Source organism: Falco punctatus, assembly GCF_963210335.1.
Source record: "Falco punctatus genome assembly, chromosome: 6".
In the NCBI taxonomy this organism is placed as follows: Eukaryota; Metazoa; Chordata; class Aves; order Falconiformes; family Falconidae; genus Falco; species Falco punctatus.
In genome coordinates, this window is record NC_137585.1 from 2,588,303 (window position 1) to 2,605,812 (window position 17,510).

The window sequence follows — 17,510 nt, forward strand, 5'->3', positions numbered from 1 at the left end:
AGCATATATTAAATGAAGTGGAGCTTGCGCAGAATGTTACATATGCTTCACTTGCATTTGCACTGCCAATACAGCTGGTTCATTGGAGTGTACAAGAAAATGCCAGTTTCAAATTACAAAGCGCGGGATGGTCATATATAGGGTAAATAAGCTAGTTTTGGTTGATAAACTTTCTTTAAAAATATTCAGGTGCTGACAAGGCAGTTGAGATGCAAAGCGTTAGTTTTACAGCTACATGGTTAAGTTTGACAGGAACTCAACACGAAAAGCACTGCTGAGGGGGGAAACGCTCGTGTCCCGGGAGACGCTCAGGTTAGCGCCGGCCGCCTCTCACTCCTTCTCCGGGTGTTCTCTAGCAGCGCCAGCCGCGGTGCACTGTCGCTCCCCGCTGCCGGCTCGCCCGTCGCGGGGTCGGAGAGCTGGCAGCCGGGCGGGCACTGTCGCTCCCCGCCCGCCGGGCCGCCCCCGTCCCCCACTCCCCCCGCCCGCCGGGCCGCCGTCCGCCCTGCCCCCCGCCCGCCGGGCCGCCCCCTTTCCTGCCGCCGGAAGCTCGGCTGGGCTCGGCGCTGCTCCGGCCGGCGCTGGGCAGGGCTGGGGCGGCTTCCACGGAAGGCGGGGGGACCCTGCCATGGGGACGTAGCGGGCCGCAGAGCCATGCGCGGCCCGGCGCTGCCCCGCAGCTCGCTGGGGACGGTAAGTGGCGGCGGGGGCATCGCCGCTGCCGACGGGACGGGATCGTGCCCCGGCGGCGGCTCCGCTCCCGCAGCGGGCGGTTTGCGAAGCTGCGGCCGGTTGCGGGGCTGCGCTGCCCGCCGCCCTTTCGGAGCCGGGCTCCCTCCCTGCCTCCTCGCCGCGGCGGGGCTGCCCGTCGGCCCAGCCCGGCTCGGCGGCTTCTGCTTGCGGGGGGCTTCGCTTTCCCTCACGGCAGCTCCGTGCGGGGGCGGGCGGCGCTGGCGGTGCCGTGTTCTCCCGCCGAGGGGCCGGGTGTGCAGCACGGTGGGGGGCGGCTGGCGCCGGGCTGGCAGGAGGGGCGGGAAGCCGGGGCCGCCATCCCGTGCCCCGCCGGGCAGCGGCGCTGCTGAGGGGAGGCCGGGCCGGAGCCGGCTCCCTGCTCCCTGCTCCCGGCTCCCTCCTCCCCTCCCCGCCCACCGCCGGGCACCGGGTTCGCCGGCGCCGTTTCCGGGATTTGTCCCCGAGCCAGGGAAAAGGAGGCTGGATTTACGGGAATGGCGGAGGATTTCCTGCGGCCGTGAGCTGGCGAGGCGCGGGGCCGCGCTGCCGCCGCCGAGCGGGGCCGGGCCCGGGCCGGGCGCGTCGCCGGTGTTAGAAGGGAGCTTTGATGTCCCTCTGCTGGCGTTTAAACCAAGATGAGTGGGCTGTACCTGTGCCCCAACACGGATTTGTTTAAAAACAAGTTTAGCTTTGCCGGTAAATCTGCTTGAGTCAATATTTTTAAGCGGTTGTAATTTTGGGGGTGAAAAAGTTACTCGTCAAAGAAATCAGAGAGTTTCATGAATAACCTGACTGCTGTGGCCACCCACCATCAGCAGCGGCATTATGAGGCAGTGACAGTAGTGGTAGCATCATGACACAGTTATAAATTCTGATATAAAAGTTACAAGGTCAGACGGTTTATCCCTAAATACCTGGGCACCTGCTTGCAGGCACTCGCATGTGGCTGCGCGGGACACGTAACCTTGGGTTAGCTGTTAATTCGTTGTCAGAAAGTTGTGAGTATGCAACTCCCAAGTTACCTTCTGCAGAAGTTTTATCTCTTTTTGCACTTGGAAGCTTTTGGAAACCAGGTAACACACTTCCAGCTCGCAGTGGCAGGGCAGCACAGCTGGAACTGTGGAGTAGGAGCGCTTACACCTCGACACTGTGGATCACTTACCATCTCGGCACCTAGGTAGGATACATAAACTATTGACTTACGCATAGATTTCAAACCAGTTAGAAATAGGCTTTTCCAGGTGTGCTGACTTTAGTATAGCAGTGTGCATATTTTGCGGTAATTCAGATACTATATGTGATGTTATTTGTATTATTGGCAATAAAATATACAAAAATATAACTGGATTCCCCAGATTCATTGTATTATCTTCACTTAGATAATATGCTGGAGGAATAGTGTCCTTCAGTGGGATTTCTTTTTTTTTTTTGGAGGACATTTTTCCCCTCCTATTTACATGTCATTTCAAGTTCTCACTAACACTGTACTTGCTCATTGCAGATCACATTTATCTTTTCCATAAAATCAATATTTTTTTTTCAGTGTTACAATTCTCACTCTGTTGCATGCCCTTCTATTTTCCATTTACTTTTCATACCATCCTGTGTTTGCTTTCACATCCTTTCTTACTCCCTTGGTGCCCTGTTTCTAGTCTTCCAGTTCTTGGTTTCCTCTAATTCTTTAAAACTTCCTATAGCTTGTTCCATGCATTTCCTCTTTTTGCGTGTCCTTGGCCTCATTTCCAGGTCCTCCATGTTTTCCCTGTGCGCTCCTAACTTTTGCAGTGGAAAAAATGGCAGCTGTCTTCACTGAGGCCAGTGTGGGTTTTGTCTCAAAAAAAAAAAAAAAAACAAAGTTTCATTTATTAAAGGCAGTTCAGTTTTATGAAGGGACAAAGACAAAATAGCCACAAGGGTGCTTCTGGCATTGATTCTTTTGAAAGGAAAGGGAGGAATTGCAATTTTGAAGTTAGAAGCTGCATTATATAAAAATTGAAAACCAAGCTACCAAGTGCATTGTAAGAAAACTGTTGAGCCTACTGTCCTGTTTCCAGTAGTGGAACCCTTCTGCAAGGGGTTTTGGAGCAAGGCAAGCATAGAGCAATGAGAAATAAAAATACTTTCCTGGCTTCCAGTGATCTGCAACTATAGGAATTCTCAAGTTAAAATGGTGTCTTTCTATTTCAGACCTCTGAGTGTGTTTTTTTCTTCTGCTGATGGGTGTGGTGATTGCTTTTGGAACCCAGACATGTTTCTGGCACCCTCAGCACTCTGGCAGGGATCCCACACCTTGCCTAAAGAAGTGCCTCCCTGTATTTGTTCTGAAACTGTCTCCTGCTTGTTTTACGTGATGCTTCTTACTTCTTGCATTGGAAGGGACAGAGAACAGGCATCCGAGTTCACCTTCTCCATGGCATTCATGATTTTAGGGCCTGCTATAGTACCCTCTGCTCAGTTTTCTGTTCTATAGACCAGTATTTTTTAATCATTCCTTTTATGACAGCCAGTCTGTACCACTGATTGTCCTTGTTACCTTTCTCTGTATAATATCTGGATTAATTTATATTCTCAGGATTGGGAACCAGAATTGCAGTCTGCGTTCAGTTCTTATGGATTTGTATGATGACATAACAGTGCTCACTGTTTTGCCCTCAAATCCTTTCCTGATAATCTGTAGCACTTGATTGCATTTCTGATTGCTTTCTCCAGCTTGATTCATTCAACTTTTTATCTGCTTATTAAGCTGATTTCAATTTCTGTTTTTGATGACTGTCCACTTCTAGCTAAATGGAACATGCTGATATCTGGGTCTGCGCTAATTTCAGTTGTGTGGTAATTTAAGTTCTCACAAGCAATCAGTATTGTTAGCTTGGATGCCTTTCCCTTACTTTTTACTAAGTAATCAATTTTTTGCATTAGCAGTATTATTGGGGCTAAAAGCAGTTTTGTCATTTTGCTCCTCTTTATCCATTTTCTTTAAATGTCACAAAGGTGTTTTGTTTTTATTTGGGGCAGATCTTGTCTTGTGTTCTGTCCCATAATCTTGTCCTCATCCCTGGCTACCCGATTGCTTCCTTTGAACCCATGGTAACACAGATCTTTCTGTTGTGGTCTTGGGAGCTTGACAGCGAGAAGCACATCTCAAAGCATCATTGCTCTGTTAAAACAAACAAGAGTGTATCAGTTGCAATGAGTAGGGCTCACTCAGCATGTGACAATTACCTGGCTCTTAAAAAATTCACCTAGTGAGTCACTGACAAGGGGTGTGAGTGTGGCTGTGGCACAGCGCGTGCAGGGCTGAGGACTCGTGCTCTGCTCAAAATCTACTCGGGATTGAAGGGGGAGGCCCCGCAGACCCTTGGCGCAGCTCTTGCTCGGGCAGCGCTCAGTTTCGAGGCTGTGCAGGCTGTACAGCTCTGGAATCAGCCCTGAAGGCAGGCAGGCAAAGCACTGGGCTGTGGGTGGACTCAGGATTCTGACACTGTTCACCACTGTGTCCTCTAAGGAAAAATGAAAAAGTTATTTTCTGCTGGTTGTGGTCACCTACTGACTTTTCCACTCTTTATCTCTGGTAATATGAAGTAAACACTTCTAACTTTATGTACAATAAAGATAGGTACACATTTTGTAATGTGAAGTCCATTATCTTTATAGATAAATCAGTTTTTTATGGTTTTTAAGTTAAGATTTCTAAGGCCTTCTTCATTGCATGAAAGTTATTACCAGTTTCCTGATTTTAGACAAGTGCAGCATTCCTCCATCTGATCTTCAGAAAATGGAGGATTATTTATAATAATAGCTCTTGTGTTTTTCTTTTGACCTTTCCAGGTTTTGGTGAGCAATGAGAAAAGCTTCCTGTAAATGTTGCTTCAATACACATTTCTCAATGTGTAAAGCAGAAGTTCTGGTTTCCTGTGCATCTTTGTGTAGCAAACTTAAAATGCAAACCTCAAAGAGCTTTTGGAAATGGCTGAAGCAGTCAAAGATCATCAGGGTAATCTTGCACCCTGATTTCTTTGGTAGCCTGTTACTCTGAATAAGATCTCTATTTTCCTCCACACTTCCAGGCTGGCTAATTTTTATGACTCATCAAAAAGGCTAACAGATGACTAATATGTAAATTACTTGAATATTGGCGTGTATCATGCTGAACTCTTAAGCCAAGGGAAGTTTCTATTAAGAAATGCTTGAGAAGTTCTAATGACTTGCCATGCCTTTTATTTGCAGGTAGTTCTTTAGTTTAAAAATGGAATTTGCAAAATTGCATTTTTTTTGAGAGAAGCAGTTGAATAAGTTGTTGTTGGGGAAACAATTATTAAATTATTAATGTCAGGTGTGTACAAAAAAGAGTAAGCCTCCTAATCGAATTTTAACAGCACATCTGGATTTATAATGTTGTTTTATTCTGAAAATGTCAGCTTTTTCCTTTTGTAACAAGGAGATTTAAACTGAAAATTACTAATTTGGAACTATTCTACAAATTAGCTTAGTGATGGGCAATACTTTGTGAATTGTTTGGAATACTAATACCCGAGCATCTGCTCTAGCAAGTATTGCCTTCCTGTTAGTTCACATGAACAGGCGTGGGGTGTCAAGGTGCTGTGTGTGTGCAGGAGTCATTTCTCACCTGGCTAATCCCCCCCCTCCCCTTCCCACTTAGTTTGCTTGCTGTGACTGGCCTTGGTCCTCTCGGGACACCTCTAGGCATCCACTGGCTTTCTACCAGAGGGGTAGAAAGAGGGAGTCTTGCTCCCAACAAAACCCTCTCTGTCCTCTTCTCTGTCATACTGTCATACCTGTGTGTCACTGTACTTGCTTCCTCCCCCCTCCTCCCTGAGGGCGAGGAGCCCTGCAGGTAGCAGCAGGGCTACAGCTCTGCACAGGGAAGGGCAAAGTGCATGATACAGAGCTGCAGCATCTGTGTGGAGGAATTTGGCGTTTCCTAGCTTTGTGGACTTTGGCAGGTGATGATATGGTAGCCCTGATACGCTGCACTTCCCTGTTCTGTCCTTGTTTCAGATAGCGTGCATTCTTTTTCCTTGGCCTGAGAACACTGCTCTCAAATGTCCCTTTTTATTCCCCTCCCCTCCCCCTGCCTTCTTGCATTTTGCTGTGTTCTTCACTTTTATCTTTGCTGTTCCTTTCTTTCTTTGGCTTGCTCTGTAGAGTTGTCACCTCCCTTGCAGTTCTCAGTGCATGGTCTGGTGAAGCAGAAGCAGCAGCAAGGGTGTGACTTGTAGCAGTGGCAGTAATTCAAGAATATTTGAGATTGAAGATGGTATAGGGGCTCTTAACTCCTGTCTCGGCTGCCAGAACTTTGCACAGAAGAGCTTTGGGGCTTGTGTAGCGTTTTTTTCCCCACTGTAGCTATCTGGCAGTAAGTTGCTGACATGAGACATAAGAAGGACCTGGGGCTGCTTCATATCCAAGGAGAATGTGTGGGGCATATAGCTGTCACCAGGAGGGGTGGAATCATTTAAGGAAGCAGCATTCTGGTTTTTATCTGCTGTGTTTTGTTTATTTCTGCAGCAGTTTCAGAAATAAAACCTAGAGTTTCTGCTGACTTTTTTTTTTTTTTCCTGGGCAGTCCCCGCTCACTAAAAACGTGAAACACCGGTGTGCATGATGTGGTTTGGTGGTTTCAATTATCATTTGGCTTAGGTAATACACACTGTCCACTTCTCTATGCAGTATTGGTTAGTGGATGCTTGTTCTTTCTCCTGGCAAGTGGAATCAGAGCATGTTATAAATGTAACAATGGAAAGTCACCTTATTTCAGTTGTAGAAGACCTTTAAACTGCCTTGGTGAGCAGCGATCAGTGACTTGAGGCTTCAGGGTTTGGTAAATGGGGCTACGTCTGGCTGGCGCCTGGTGGCCAGCGGTGCCCCTCAGGGCTCAGTGCTACGGCCAGTTCTGGTCAGTGTGTTTATCAGTGATCTGGGGGCAGGAGCTGACCGCACCAGTTTGCTGATGGTACCGAACTGGGAGGTGCTGTTGACTCTCTTGAGGGACAAGAGGCCTTGCAGAGGGATCTGGGTAGATTGGAGCATTGGGCTGTGGCTGATGGGATGAAATCCAACAAGTCCAAGTGGCGGATTCTGCACTTGGGATGGAGCAGCGCCGGGCACAAGTGTGAACTGGGAGGGGAGTGGCCGCAGAGCAGCCCTGCAGCAGGGGCTCCGGGGTGCTGGTGGGCAGCAGGCTCAGCATCGGTCAGCAGTGTGCCCTGGCAGCCACGGGCAGCCCGCACCCTGGGGTGCATCACAGGCAGCATCACCGGCCGGGCAAGGGAGCCGGTCACCCCGCTGTGCCCAGCCTCGGCGCGGCCTCGCCCTGAGCGCCGGGGGCAGGTCTGGGCCCCGCCGTTTCAGAAGGACGGGAAGGTGCTCGAAGGTGCCCAGAGGAGGGACCAAAGCTGGTGAAAGGGCCGCAGGGCTCGTGTCCTGTGAGGAGCGGCTGGGGGCTTGGGGCCTGTCTGGTTTGGAGCGAAGGGGGCTGAGGGGCGACCCCACGGCCTCTGCAGCTCCCTGGGGAGGGGAGGTGGGGGGGGAGGTGCTGAGCTCTTCTCCCTGGGGTCCAGCGATGGGACAGGCGGGAGCGGTTCGGAGCTGCGCCGGGAGAGCTGGGACTGGACACGAGGAAGCCTTTCGTCACCCGGAGGTGGCCAGGCGCTGGGACAGGCTTCCGAGAGAGGTGGTGGCTGCCCCGAGCCTGTCGGGGGTGAGGCCTTGGGACAGAGCCCTTGGCACCACCTGCAGCGTGTGGTCAGCCCTGCAGTGGCCAGGCCGTGGGGCTGGGTGGCCGCTGAGGTCCCTCCCAGCTGGAACAGGCCATTCTATTCTAATTTCGCGTATTTCCTGAATTTTATGAAGTCTGTCGTTGGTAAAAATCTGTATACTGCTGAAGGGCTTGGGGAGCTGCTTAAGGTGATGGTGTGTGGTTTTTTGCTTGGTTTTGGGTTTTTTGCCATGTGAATGATTTTTCTGGAAGGCCGAGTCACTGGTTCGTGAATCACTTGTGGTCTGTGACTCTTTGTTCCTCAGATTTTGATCAGTAATAATGTGTTAATTCTGGTTTGATTACACTTGGAGACACACTTTTTTTCAATCTGATAAAACTGAAAATACCTTTCCTGTTTTCTTTGGGTTTTGAAGGTGTATCTGACCAATTTTCTATGTATTTTTAGCTTGATCTTTGGAGCTTTCCTCTGTTGTTTCTGTTGCTGACTTATCTGTCTTACGAGTCGAGTGTATAGATTCTTATATCTGGGGATTAATCATTGCCTAGAGAATCAGGATGTTTTTATTTTGGCTGTCAGACCATTTGTGTGAATTATCTGTTGTTTTCCTGCAAGTGGTCAATCTTTTAAGACTGTCAGCTGCTGAAAACAAGTTTTATTTCTTACTGAGTTGTTGGAGTGCTTGCATTTATCCTGTGGTCAGCTAATGAAGTCTCAAATGATAGCTATTTAAATATGTGGTTTGTTTGTTGTTTTTTTTTTCCTTTTTTGTTCCCCCTGTTCATCTGGTCTATTGAATATGTCTTTGACAGTGCTGTCTGAAAAATGGGGTTTTTGCTTTGTCAGGGTTACAAAGTCCTATCCTTCCTGAGGTTTTAAGTTGCTTTCATGTATGTACCTTTTCTCCCCAAGGCTTTTTAAGAGAGAAACAGGACAGTGTGGGGCTGTCATAGCCATCTTACTTTGTGTATCTTTTCCTAAGCTTGCAACCACAAAATTGGTATCAGCATTGTGGTTTACCCTTACTGGTTTACTTTCCTTTTGCTACAAGTCTCCTAGCTGAAAAAGCAAAAAGAAGCAGAACTCTAAAGCTGTGCCCGTGTAGTTAAGCATCTTGCCACTTTAAAAAAAGCAAGCTGGGAAAACATTACAACATAGGGAAGTTGGTGCAGTAAAACTCAGTGTGAGGTTGTATGGAGGGGTGGGGTGGTATTTATTTGCATGCACACACACACGCAAAAAAGTTGATTTTCAGGCATTCACATGATCTGATGCATAGACTGCATTGGCACGCACTCCTCACGACATACTTGGGAGCACCAACATGTGTATGTCCAGTTGGTGTGGCCAGGATCACTTGTGTGCAGTGCAGATGACGAGGCATGCTGGCTGTCAAGTCTTCATCATGCTTCTGGGGCTCTTCATGGCACCACAAACTAGTTTTTGGACAAGTCCATCAAACCCTTTGGGAGTAATCAGCTGGGTTTGCTCCATGGAAACTTGCTGACTTGATGTTCCATAAATTTTGGGCCAAGTTGTTTCCCGGGTTTGTTTTTTCTTTAACCTTTTTGGGTTTTTATGGTGGTTTTTTTTCCTTGTCTGAACACATGCTTGAAATACATGCCTAAGGTCTGTTTTTCTGTTGGGCCAACAGGCAAAGGAATTGTGTTTGTGATATGGTGCAATCTCATTACTGTCCTTCTGGTCTTTTGCTGGTGAGTCATCTATGCTGTGGTCTTACCACAGTGTAGACCTTTTGGCCATGTCATAAACAGCACATTTCTCAATTTCACTGTTGGGAATAATGTCCTGAAAACAATGTCCAGGGAATGGTGTCTTTCATTGTTGGCATAGGCTGTTCTTTTAACCCTTTGCTCTGCTGTTCCTTCCCGCATGTGTGTGTACACACACTCATGCTGTCTTACAGTCATACTGCAGTCACGCCAATTTTAATATTTCTGTTAAAATTCTTGATAAGTCCTCTTCAAAATGAAAACCAGCAAGTAAATCTTAAAGGAATTAGAAAAAACCCACCGCATTTCTGTGGCAGACTGTTCAGACTGAGTGTTAACAGCTGCAGTTTAAGAGGAAGAATGTACGTTTGACAGGGAGAGAAGTTGAAAACCTAACTTTCCCACAGTTCTAGGGCTGGCTTGCTCTGGAGGAGTTTTGGAATGTTTTCTGTACTTTGCATGCAGTGAGATCCCCCTCTGCTGCCTTATTCCAGACTTCACATCTGGTTTATTTATTTGATAGAACTGCAAGTACTGGATACTTCCTTCTTTCTGGATCTGTTGCTGGATGGGCAGTCTGCCTTCCTTCCTTAATAAAAACATTCCCTTGCTCTTGAGAAACTTTCTTGCAAGTTGCAGGATTTTCAAGGCATTTCATCTACAAATTACACATCACAAAAAGTATTTTCTTTATATACAATTAGTTTGTCATAGAGACCATTATGTTGCATTTATTAATAACACAGATGACAGGCATGGGTTGTTCGGGGTTTTTTTGGTAAATAATTTCCCCACACACTTGTCAGTGGAGGGTTCTGATGACAGAATTGGTTAAGTCAATTGAACTCGCTGTTATAGCAAGATTTCATTGTAAGTGCTGAAGTCAGCTGTGCAGTCTGCAAGAGGATATGATGTTTTCTGACCTTGTTTCTCTCCCTCTTTCTTTCTCTCTGTATTTACAGGTCATCCTAACATTTGTCTGTGTGTTGACAAAGGAATCTGTAGAAATTGCTCCAGTGCCATATACACTGCAAGTCCATCGGGTAGCTTTGGATGGAAGAGACCCCTCTAACCCTTTGAGGAGAGAAAAGAGGCAGGTGCAGTGTCAACTGGGACAGTACCTGCATCCCAGAGAGACCCACTGCTGCATGAGGTGCCATGCAGGTACATAAAATAAGTATAGTAATAGTGACCTTCACCTTAGAGGTGTTTCACTGTCCTGTGCTCTCAAACTGTCTCTGTCCTGCCAGCTACATCAGTGCTCCCTTTCCTTGGTACCTATCCCTACCCAGATAAATTCTCATTCTTTGTCTTTTCTTTTGGACTCTGTGTCCTTCATGCTGTTGACAGCAAGCATACTCGGTCCTTACATCATCAGCTCCAGAGTTTCTCTTGAGGAATCAGTGACTCCTATCCTCCCTAAGACAATGTGTTTGCCTTCCTGTCAGAGCTCTGTTGAATGATTTTCTTGCAGGTACCTACAAGGCGAAAGACTGTGATCGGCCTGACCAGGCACCTGTCTGTCTTCCGTGTGCTAATGGCACATTCACAGCTGTTGATAACACCATGTCTAAATGCTTCCAGTGCACACATTGCCGTACAGGTGAGTTATCTACAGAACCTGAGGGAAATGGGTGGTAGTGGCGGGTGGGAGGTTGGAGAGGATGGCAAGGTGAGTGAGGAAGCTGGGAAAAGTACAATTGAATGGGCAAAAGGACAGTGTATGGGAAGGGATTGGGAACAGCAGGAATAACAGTTAGCAAATTACTACAGTCTGATACACAGTTTGCACACCTTTTTGGCCTTTTTCTGGAAGGTTAGGGGATAATAATACCTGTCGTCGTAACAGTGCTCTTTCAGTTGAAGGTGAAGGAAGAGGTTGGAATAATAATTTCTTCTTTCCTTCCTCAGAATTCCAGCAGATAGTAGAGACCCCCTGCACCCCAAAGCAAGATACTGTATGCGGCTGTCGGAAGAATCAGTATCAGATTGGCCCATCTGATCTCTTCCAGTGTAGGAACTGCAGCTTGTGTGTCAATGGGATTATTGCCAACTGTGAGTATGGCATGGATATGGCTCCAGTATGGACATACTGTACTAGGGTAGTCATTAACAGTCCTCTGTTCACTTGCTGATACTGTAGCACCTTGACCCGAAGTGATTGAAGTTTTGGAACAACTGTTGCTTTTGTCTGCGCCCTTTTCCCATTTTTTGCCTGCCTTGGCATCAATCCCTATTTTCTATCACAGGTTTTTCCTTCCTTTTGTTCTTGAGTGGTTTCTTGGGGTTTGGCTGTCGTGAGGAGATACTTTCTACTTGATTTTGGTACGTCTGCTTTGCACGTACAAGGTCTTTATGTTCTAGAGCAGATTTCCCCCTCGCCTTCCTTTTTTGTCTTCTGATGCTCATTGCGTTTCCCTCACCAGCTCCTGGAAGCACTTTGAGTACAATGGCTGAAAATACTGTTGGTTCCAGTGCTCAGCTGAACCGCTTGCCAGTCGGTTGCTGAACACCACAGTGTACTGTGCAGTGTTTTAAAGTAAAGAGCTTCTCAGGTAATGCTGAACTGTACCCAGTGGCATTGGGCATGATCTGGGGATGGTGCAGGCGTCTGAGAGAAGTACCTGTGTCAGCTGTCCCAAGCTGCCTCATCTCCAGTCAAGAATCAGAGATCTTAATGAAATACTGCTTGCTGCCCTCCACTTTGTGCTGCAGTCTAATTCTGTTCGTGTCCCGTAAATGCTGCTTACCTTGTCCTGAAGCTATCCCTTCTTTGCAAATTCTGCTGCTTGTGATCCCTTTCCCATCTCTTACCCTGCCTAGCGTGAGGTTTGCTGTCCCTCTGGTGAATGTGTTCCCTCTGGTGCTCAGTAATCTATCTTGTCACAGTTTCCATGCTTGTGTTTATCCTCCAGGGTCATCATTGTATGCTGCCCTTCAGCAGTTTTCTTCCCTCTTGGCTGATGTAGAACAGTTTTAGTCCTGTCCCTCTCTTGCCACAGAACGCATGCTGCTTGTTCTGGTACCTTTTTCCCTCCCCCTCATGCACCTTAATGTCTTTCTATTGCTATTCTTGTCTGCTCCTCTCCACACCTATTTTACTTGGTCTCCATACTGTGACTTGCTTAGAAGCAATAGCTCTTTCCTTTCTTATCCCTTGCACTCGCAGCATAGCAGATCACAAGAGTGGATATGTGTCCCATGGCTTGAAGTGATTTCTCCCTGCCATGAACTGACTTCCTCACCAGTCCCAGCTGCTCAGGGACCACTTCTCCCTTATTTTTGCCTGACTAATGTGATTTCCCCTTCCTGTCACACTTGAACTTGAGTGACTTTCCCTGCTTTTGTGCTGGAACTGTCATTATCTGTTAGACCAATTTCAGCTGCACTGTAATTTTAGACCCTTTCCAAGCCTCTACAGAGGTCCCTGACCTATCAGGACAGTGGAACTGTTATTTTTCTTTTTCTCCTTCCCCCAGCTCTGTCCTCAAACATAGACCTAATCCTCTATCTTTTTCATTAGCAGTTCTCCAGGCTCAAAGAGGGATAGTCTCCCACCCGTCTTGGAGTGGATTTCTGTCCTTTTGTTTTTTTCTCTGTCCAGAATACAGCAATGGTTTCTTCTTTTCTCTACAGGTTCAAAGAACAAAGACACAATTTGCAGGTGTAAGCCTCGATTCTTCTTGACACTTAGTAATGTTTGCAAGCCTTGCAACAGGTGAGGTTTATTTTTTTCTCTGTCTGCTCCTCCACTGAGTAGGAGAGACAGCAGACACAAGCCTCACAGGGGGAGGAAATTTTCCTCAAGGCTCTTTACAACATTCTGCCTTTCTGGCGCAATCAGGTCTTCCCCTCTGCCACCCCCAGTCTTCTGAATGTAGGCATCAGCCTACTAAAATCCCAGTCACAGGCCACACTGCATTGCTTTGCTTTGCAGGCTCATCTTAACTTGTCTGTTACTCAGGATTGTTACAAATGGCTGCCGTTTCATTTCACAGTCGCTCACCTCTGATTTGCTCTTTCAGCTGCGTTGGAGAAGAATGCTTGCAGTGTCATAGCCCAGTGACTACCTCACCGACTTCATCTGGGCTGAGTGAGTACTGAGGGAACTGAGGGGCAGTGAAATCTTTTCAGTGTGGGCTTTTGTTCTGTTAGTGCCTTTTGTAAAGTGTTACTTTCTCCACTCTCTCAAACCGCTATTCTTTTTCTGCAATTTGCATGTCTTCACTTGCTGTTCTTCCTCTAGCACCTACCACCTCCTTTCTCAGTCACTCACTCATTTGCCCTCTTCCTTTTGTCCAGATGTGAGCCTTGTCCTTGGCATCATTGTTGCAATATTTGGAGTTATCTCTGTCCTCTACATTGTAAATAAAGTAGTGAAGCTGGTCCAGGGAAATGGGATAGCGTCGTCTTTCTACTCCTGTGGTGAGTACAGCCGCAAATGCAGTGATATGAATTGGGATAGACATCGCTCTCTGTGTGATGTGTATGTGCACACGTGTGAGGGGAAAGAGGGGGATCCCGTTTCTCTGCTTTGTTGCAAGGCCAGAGGAACACAGGAACTTGGCAGCAGAGCTTATTGGTGCAGTTCTTACAACTCTGCATCCATGCCCATAGCTGTGACTGAGAGGGCATGTGAGCTCATTGCTGGGGGATCTGCATGTGCCCTTTTTGAGGGCAGGATTGTGCATAGCTGCTTTGCCGTTTTCTCTGGGATGAGAGGAAGTGAAAATAATTCCTGCTTTCTTTTCTCTTTTTTTCCTTTAAAGTTTCTTTGCCGCAGACAACCAAAGAGCCAGTATCTGAGGTGAGCAAGATGATGAGTATAAGAACCTTTCCTTCTGCTTTCAACTGTGTTAGTCTGGGATCCAGAGTAACATTTTTCCCTGTGGGCTGTTTTCAGCCCTTGTATTTTCAAATGAGCTGAGTAATAGGGCTGTTTAATTCAGAAGTCTTTTCCTGTAGAGGGTGGAGTCATTAACGTTTTACATGCCCTCTTCTACAGGATGCTGCTCAAACTCCTGGCTTTTTGCTTTTTTTTTCTTTCTGGATGCATTTTTTTTTCAGCTAGCTGGTACTTAATTCCTTTTTCTCTATATACACCAGACTTGGAGGATTTAGCTCATTTTACTTCAGATCTTGACCCCACAAGCCTCTCAGTGCTGCTTCACAGTGTGTTTTTGTGTCCAGTGTTGTACTGAAATTAAGAGGGCCCAAACAGTAGCTGAGATGAGGCTTCCACAGCCTTACAGAGAAGGCTGGTGGGAAAGGTGGCATGTTGAGCTTCTAGAATGGTGGTGATTTCCGGTCCCAGCCTTACCTGATTTTGTAAAGAAATACTTTTTTCCAGACTTCTGTGTTTTGATGCCAAAAAGGAGTTAAACTTCCTGGGTTCTGCTGGAAAGAGATGTTTGGTGCCTTCTGCTCCAACAAGGCATATAGGAAGAATTAAAACCTCAGCACTTGCTCCCCACCTAGCTTGGATAAATTTTACTATATAAAGCTAGAGGTTCTTTGCAGGAGACGGGTGTGTTGTGCTGCTGTGGGTGATTCTGGACTAAGAAAATGTGTCTTTCAGGCTGAGGTAAAAAGAAGTGAAGTCTCCATCCTTGTTTCTGAGTCCCAGAAGGAAACAGAATTGCTGGTGAATGCAACACCACCACCTGTGCCTCTGCTGCAGAGTTCCCATGAATTACCAGACTGTGTCAGACCTGCCAGGAAGACGCAGCTTCCAGGCAGTAAGTGAAACTCCCCCCATCCTTCCCTCTTTCCCCTGGCAAACAAGAACCTGATTATGCAGATGCAGCTAGGAGGATGTTGAACAGCCCTTACCTGGGTGTGCACGACCTGTGTGTATACTTCATGCATGGCACAGTACAAAGCGAGAAGCATGCCCAGAGCCTGCCAGGCTGTATATGCTAAACACCTGTGCAAGACTTTTCTGTTCTCCCTTTTCCCTAGTAGCAAAATAGATTGTCATATGTGGCAACATGCCGTCAGTCTTGGTGCCTCTGGGATGGTGACCCAAGGCATCCTTTTTGCAGGAATGTGGCAGCAAGGCCCTAAGCATGCATGCCCAGCTCTGCTCATAACCTTACACAAGAGCGTATGGAAGCATCCCCATTGCTTTTTGAGGGGTAAGGGCAAGTCTGGACATCACACAAGTCTGTGTGACTGCTTAGTAGAAGACCTGCACAGGAGGGGTAATACCTGATCCCAAGGCACCATCCAGCCTTGGATTATTTGCATTTTCCTTGAGGCTGCAGAACTCTGGTTTTCACACTTTTTCTTCTCTTTTCACAGACCCTGCTATTCTCTACACTGTAGTCGATCACGTACCACCATCTCGGTGGAAAGAGTTTGTGAGGCGTCTGGGTCTGAGTGACTGTGATCTAGAGCGAATTGAGATGGAACATCGACGTTTACGAGATGCCCAGTATGAAATGCTTAGACTGTGGAAACTGCAGATGGGCCATGCTGCAACTGTGGAGCGCATCAGCTGTGTTCTTAACCACATGGAGCTGAGTGGCTGCAGTGAAGCTGTTCAAGAGGCTTTGCTAAACCAGAACTCTCCTCAGCCTTGCAGCCTCCACAGCCATCTTTAATCTGTTTCTGCTTTGGTTGCCCTGTTAAGAGAGAGGATCATAACTCCCTTTTCTGTCTTCCTTTTCCCGTATCTCCCAATCTTTCTAACACTCCTTAGCTGGGTTTGTTGGAGATGGCAGCAGATCATGCTGGAGGAAGGCTGAGGCTTGCTTCTCAGCCACCATGTAACTGAACACCTTTAAGCCAAGACAGACTTCTGCAACAACTCCTTTCCCAAGGCGGGAAAGCATCTCATAAAGTGAGGTGTGAACTCGGACCAAGATGGAAACGGGAGCTCAGAGTGACTTGATCAGCTGCTTGATGGACAAATTGTTGCTGAAACAGATGCTCCACCCACCATGTGCTGGGTAAACTTCTAGGATGACTTGGTTAAGCTGGCTGGGTGGTACAGTACTCGCTCACTTTTTGCAGATGTGTTTTTCTGCAAGATCAGACAGTTGAACTGGCTCACATTGCAGCCCTGTGATTGCTAAACCCGACTCAAGGGAAGTGGTGGGAGGATGTGCCTCCTGCTGCGAGCGGGGGAAGATTGCCCCCTTTTGGTATCGGCTAGTTTCGCTGTGGCAAAAGAATTACGGCGATCCAGAAGTGGTGGCTCATGAGAAACAACAGGAGGATGTTACTCTTTCCACACCCCCATTTCCCTCAAGTTCAAGAGGAATAAGGATTCCAGGCCAGTGAGTCAGATGAGAGGGTTGGTGCTTTTTTTCTCAAACTTTTTTTTCCCTGTAACTAGAAACCATGTAAGATGGCATTAACAAAACACCTGCCTGCGTGTCTGTCCAAGTGCAGAGTGGGAAGGAATGCGTGCGTGCAGCTCGGTGAGAAGGTACCTGTGTACCTGGTAGTGTGAGTGCCTCTGCAGACCTGTGCTTGCACACAGGTCAGGAGGCTTGTGTCTACTTGCTTACCTATCTCTAAACGATTTGCTGAATCTGATCTGATTGCAAATGGGACTGTGTATGTGTACAGATATATAAAAATACACATATATATATATGTGTATCTTAGCAACTGTTGAATAACTTCACACTACTACCTGGACCGCATTCTGTGACTGCTACTTGAGTGTGAGAGCCATTCAGTACTATCTCCAGGTTCTCTCCATCACTTTCTCACAGGTGTTACCCTGGGTGAAGCAGAAGTAGCAAAAATCAATTAGCCTGCATCAGGTGCAGGTTGTCCACACATTTGTAACGTGGATATTTTTCTTTAGTCTCATCCCTTGACCACTGAGGAACTTTCTATTGTAAATACACTAAATGCTCTGAATTAAAATTCCTATTTTTACCTCTGCCTTCATTCTGGTTTTGTCCATATCAACTTCTGTGACTGTGCGTGGGGCAGAGAAAGGGGAATAACTTCCAGAAGTGGCAAGAGTGGCTGGCTTGATGGTCTGATGATTTTTTTTTTTAAAAAAACCCAAGTTTTACGAACTTTTGTGTGTACAGCTTAGCTGCCCTCAAGTCACAGGAAGCTGGCTGAGGGCAGTAAGTAGGACTTAAATCTGGTTGCAGGTCGCAGGTAATTCAAGAGTCGGAGGGGATGCTAGTGTCTTTAAAGTGAATTTTAATCACTATACAATGAATAATTTTGATTTGTATTTGGCTTTTTAAAGAGAGTATCTTTAAACAAAAGAATAGTAATAGATTTTTACTTACAGAAGCCTGTTTTTGCCTGGGGAACCAAAGCACTGTGT

The 17,510-nt window shown here is 46.9% G+C and overlaps 1 protein-coding gene across 2 annotated transcripts; it reads left to right on the top strand.

Moving 5' to 3' along the window:
* Positions 1 to 521: 521 nt before the first annotated feature.
* TNFRSF1A (TNF receptor superfamily member 1A) lies at positions 522 to 17,101 on the top strand. Of its 2 annotated transcripts, XM_080391214.1 has the most exons (10): positions 522 to 693; positions 10,168 to 10,369; positions 10,680 to 10,808; positions 11,117 to 11,260; positions 12,842 to 12,923; positions 13,231 to 13,298; positions 13,508 to 13,630; positions 13,975 to 14,012; positions 14,784 to 14,943; positions 15,509 to 17,101. In XM_080391214.1, the coding sequence occupies exons 1-10, from the start codon at positions 655 to 657 to the stop codon at positions 15,808 to 15,810; spliced, it is 1,287 nt and encodes a 428-aa protein (XP_080247340.1). In that variant the 5' UTR covers positions 522 to 654; the 3' UTR covers positions 15,811 to 17,101. The 2 variants fall into 2 exon arrangements, with proteins under 2 accessions (XP_080247340.1, XP_080247339.1); XM_080391213.1 differs by lacking the exon at positions 522 to 693 and having other exon boundaries at positions 10,099 to 10,369.
* The last annotated feature ends 409 nt before the right edge of the window (positions 17,102 to 17,510 follow it).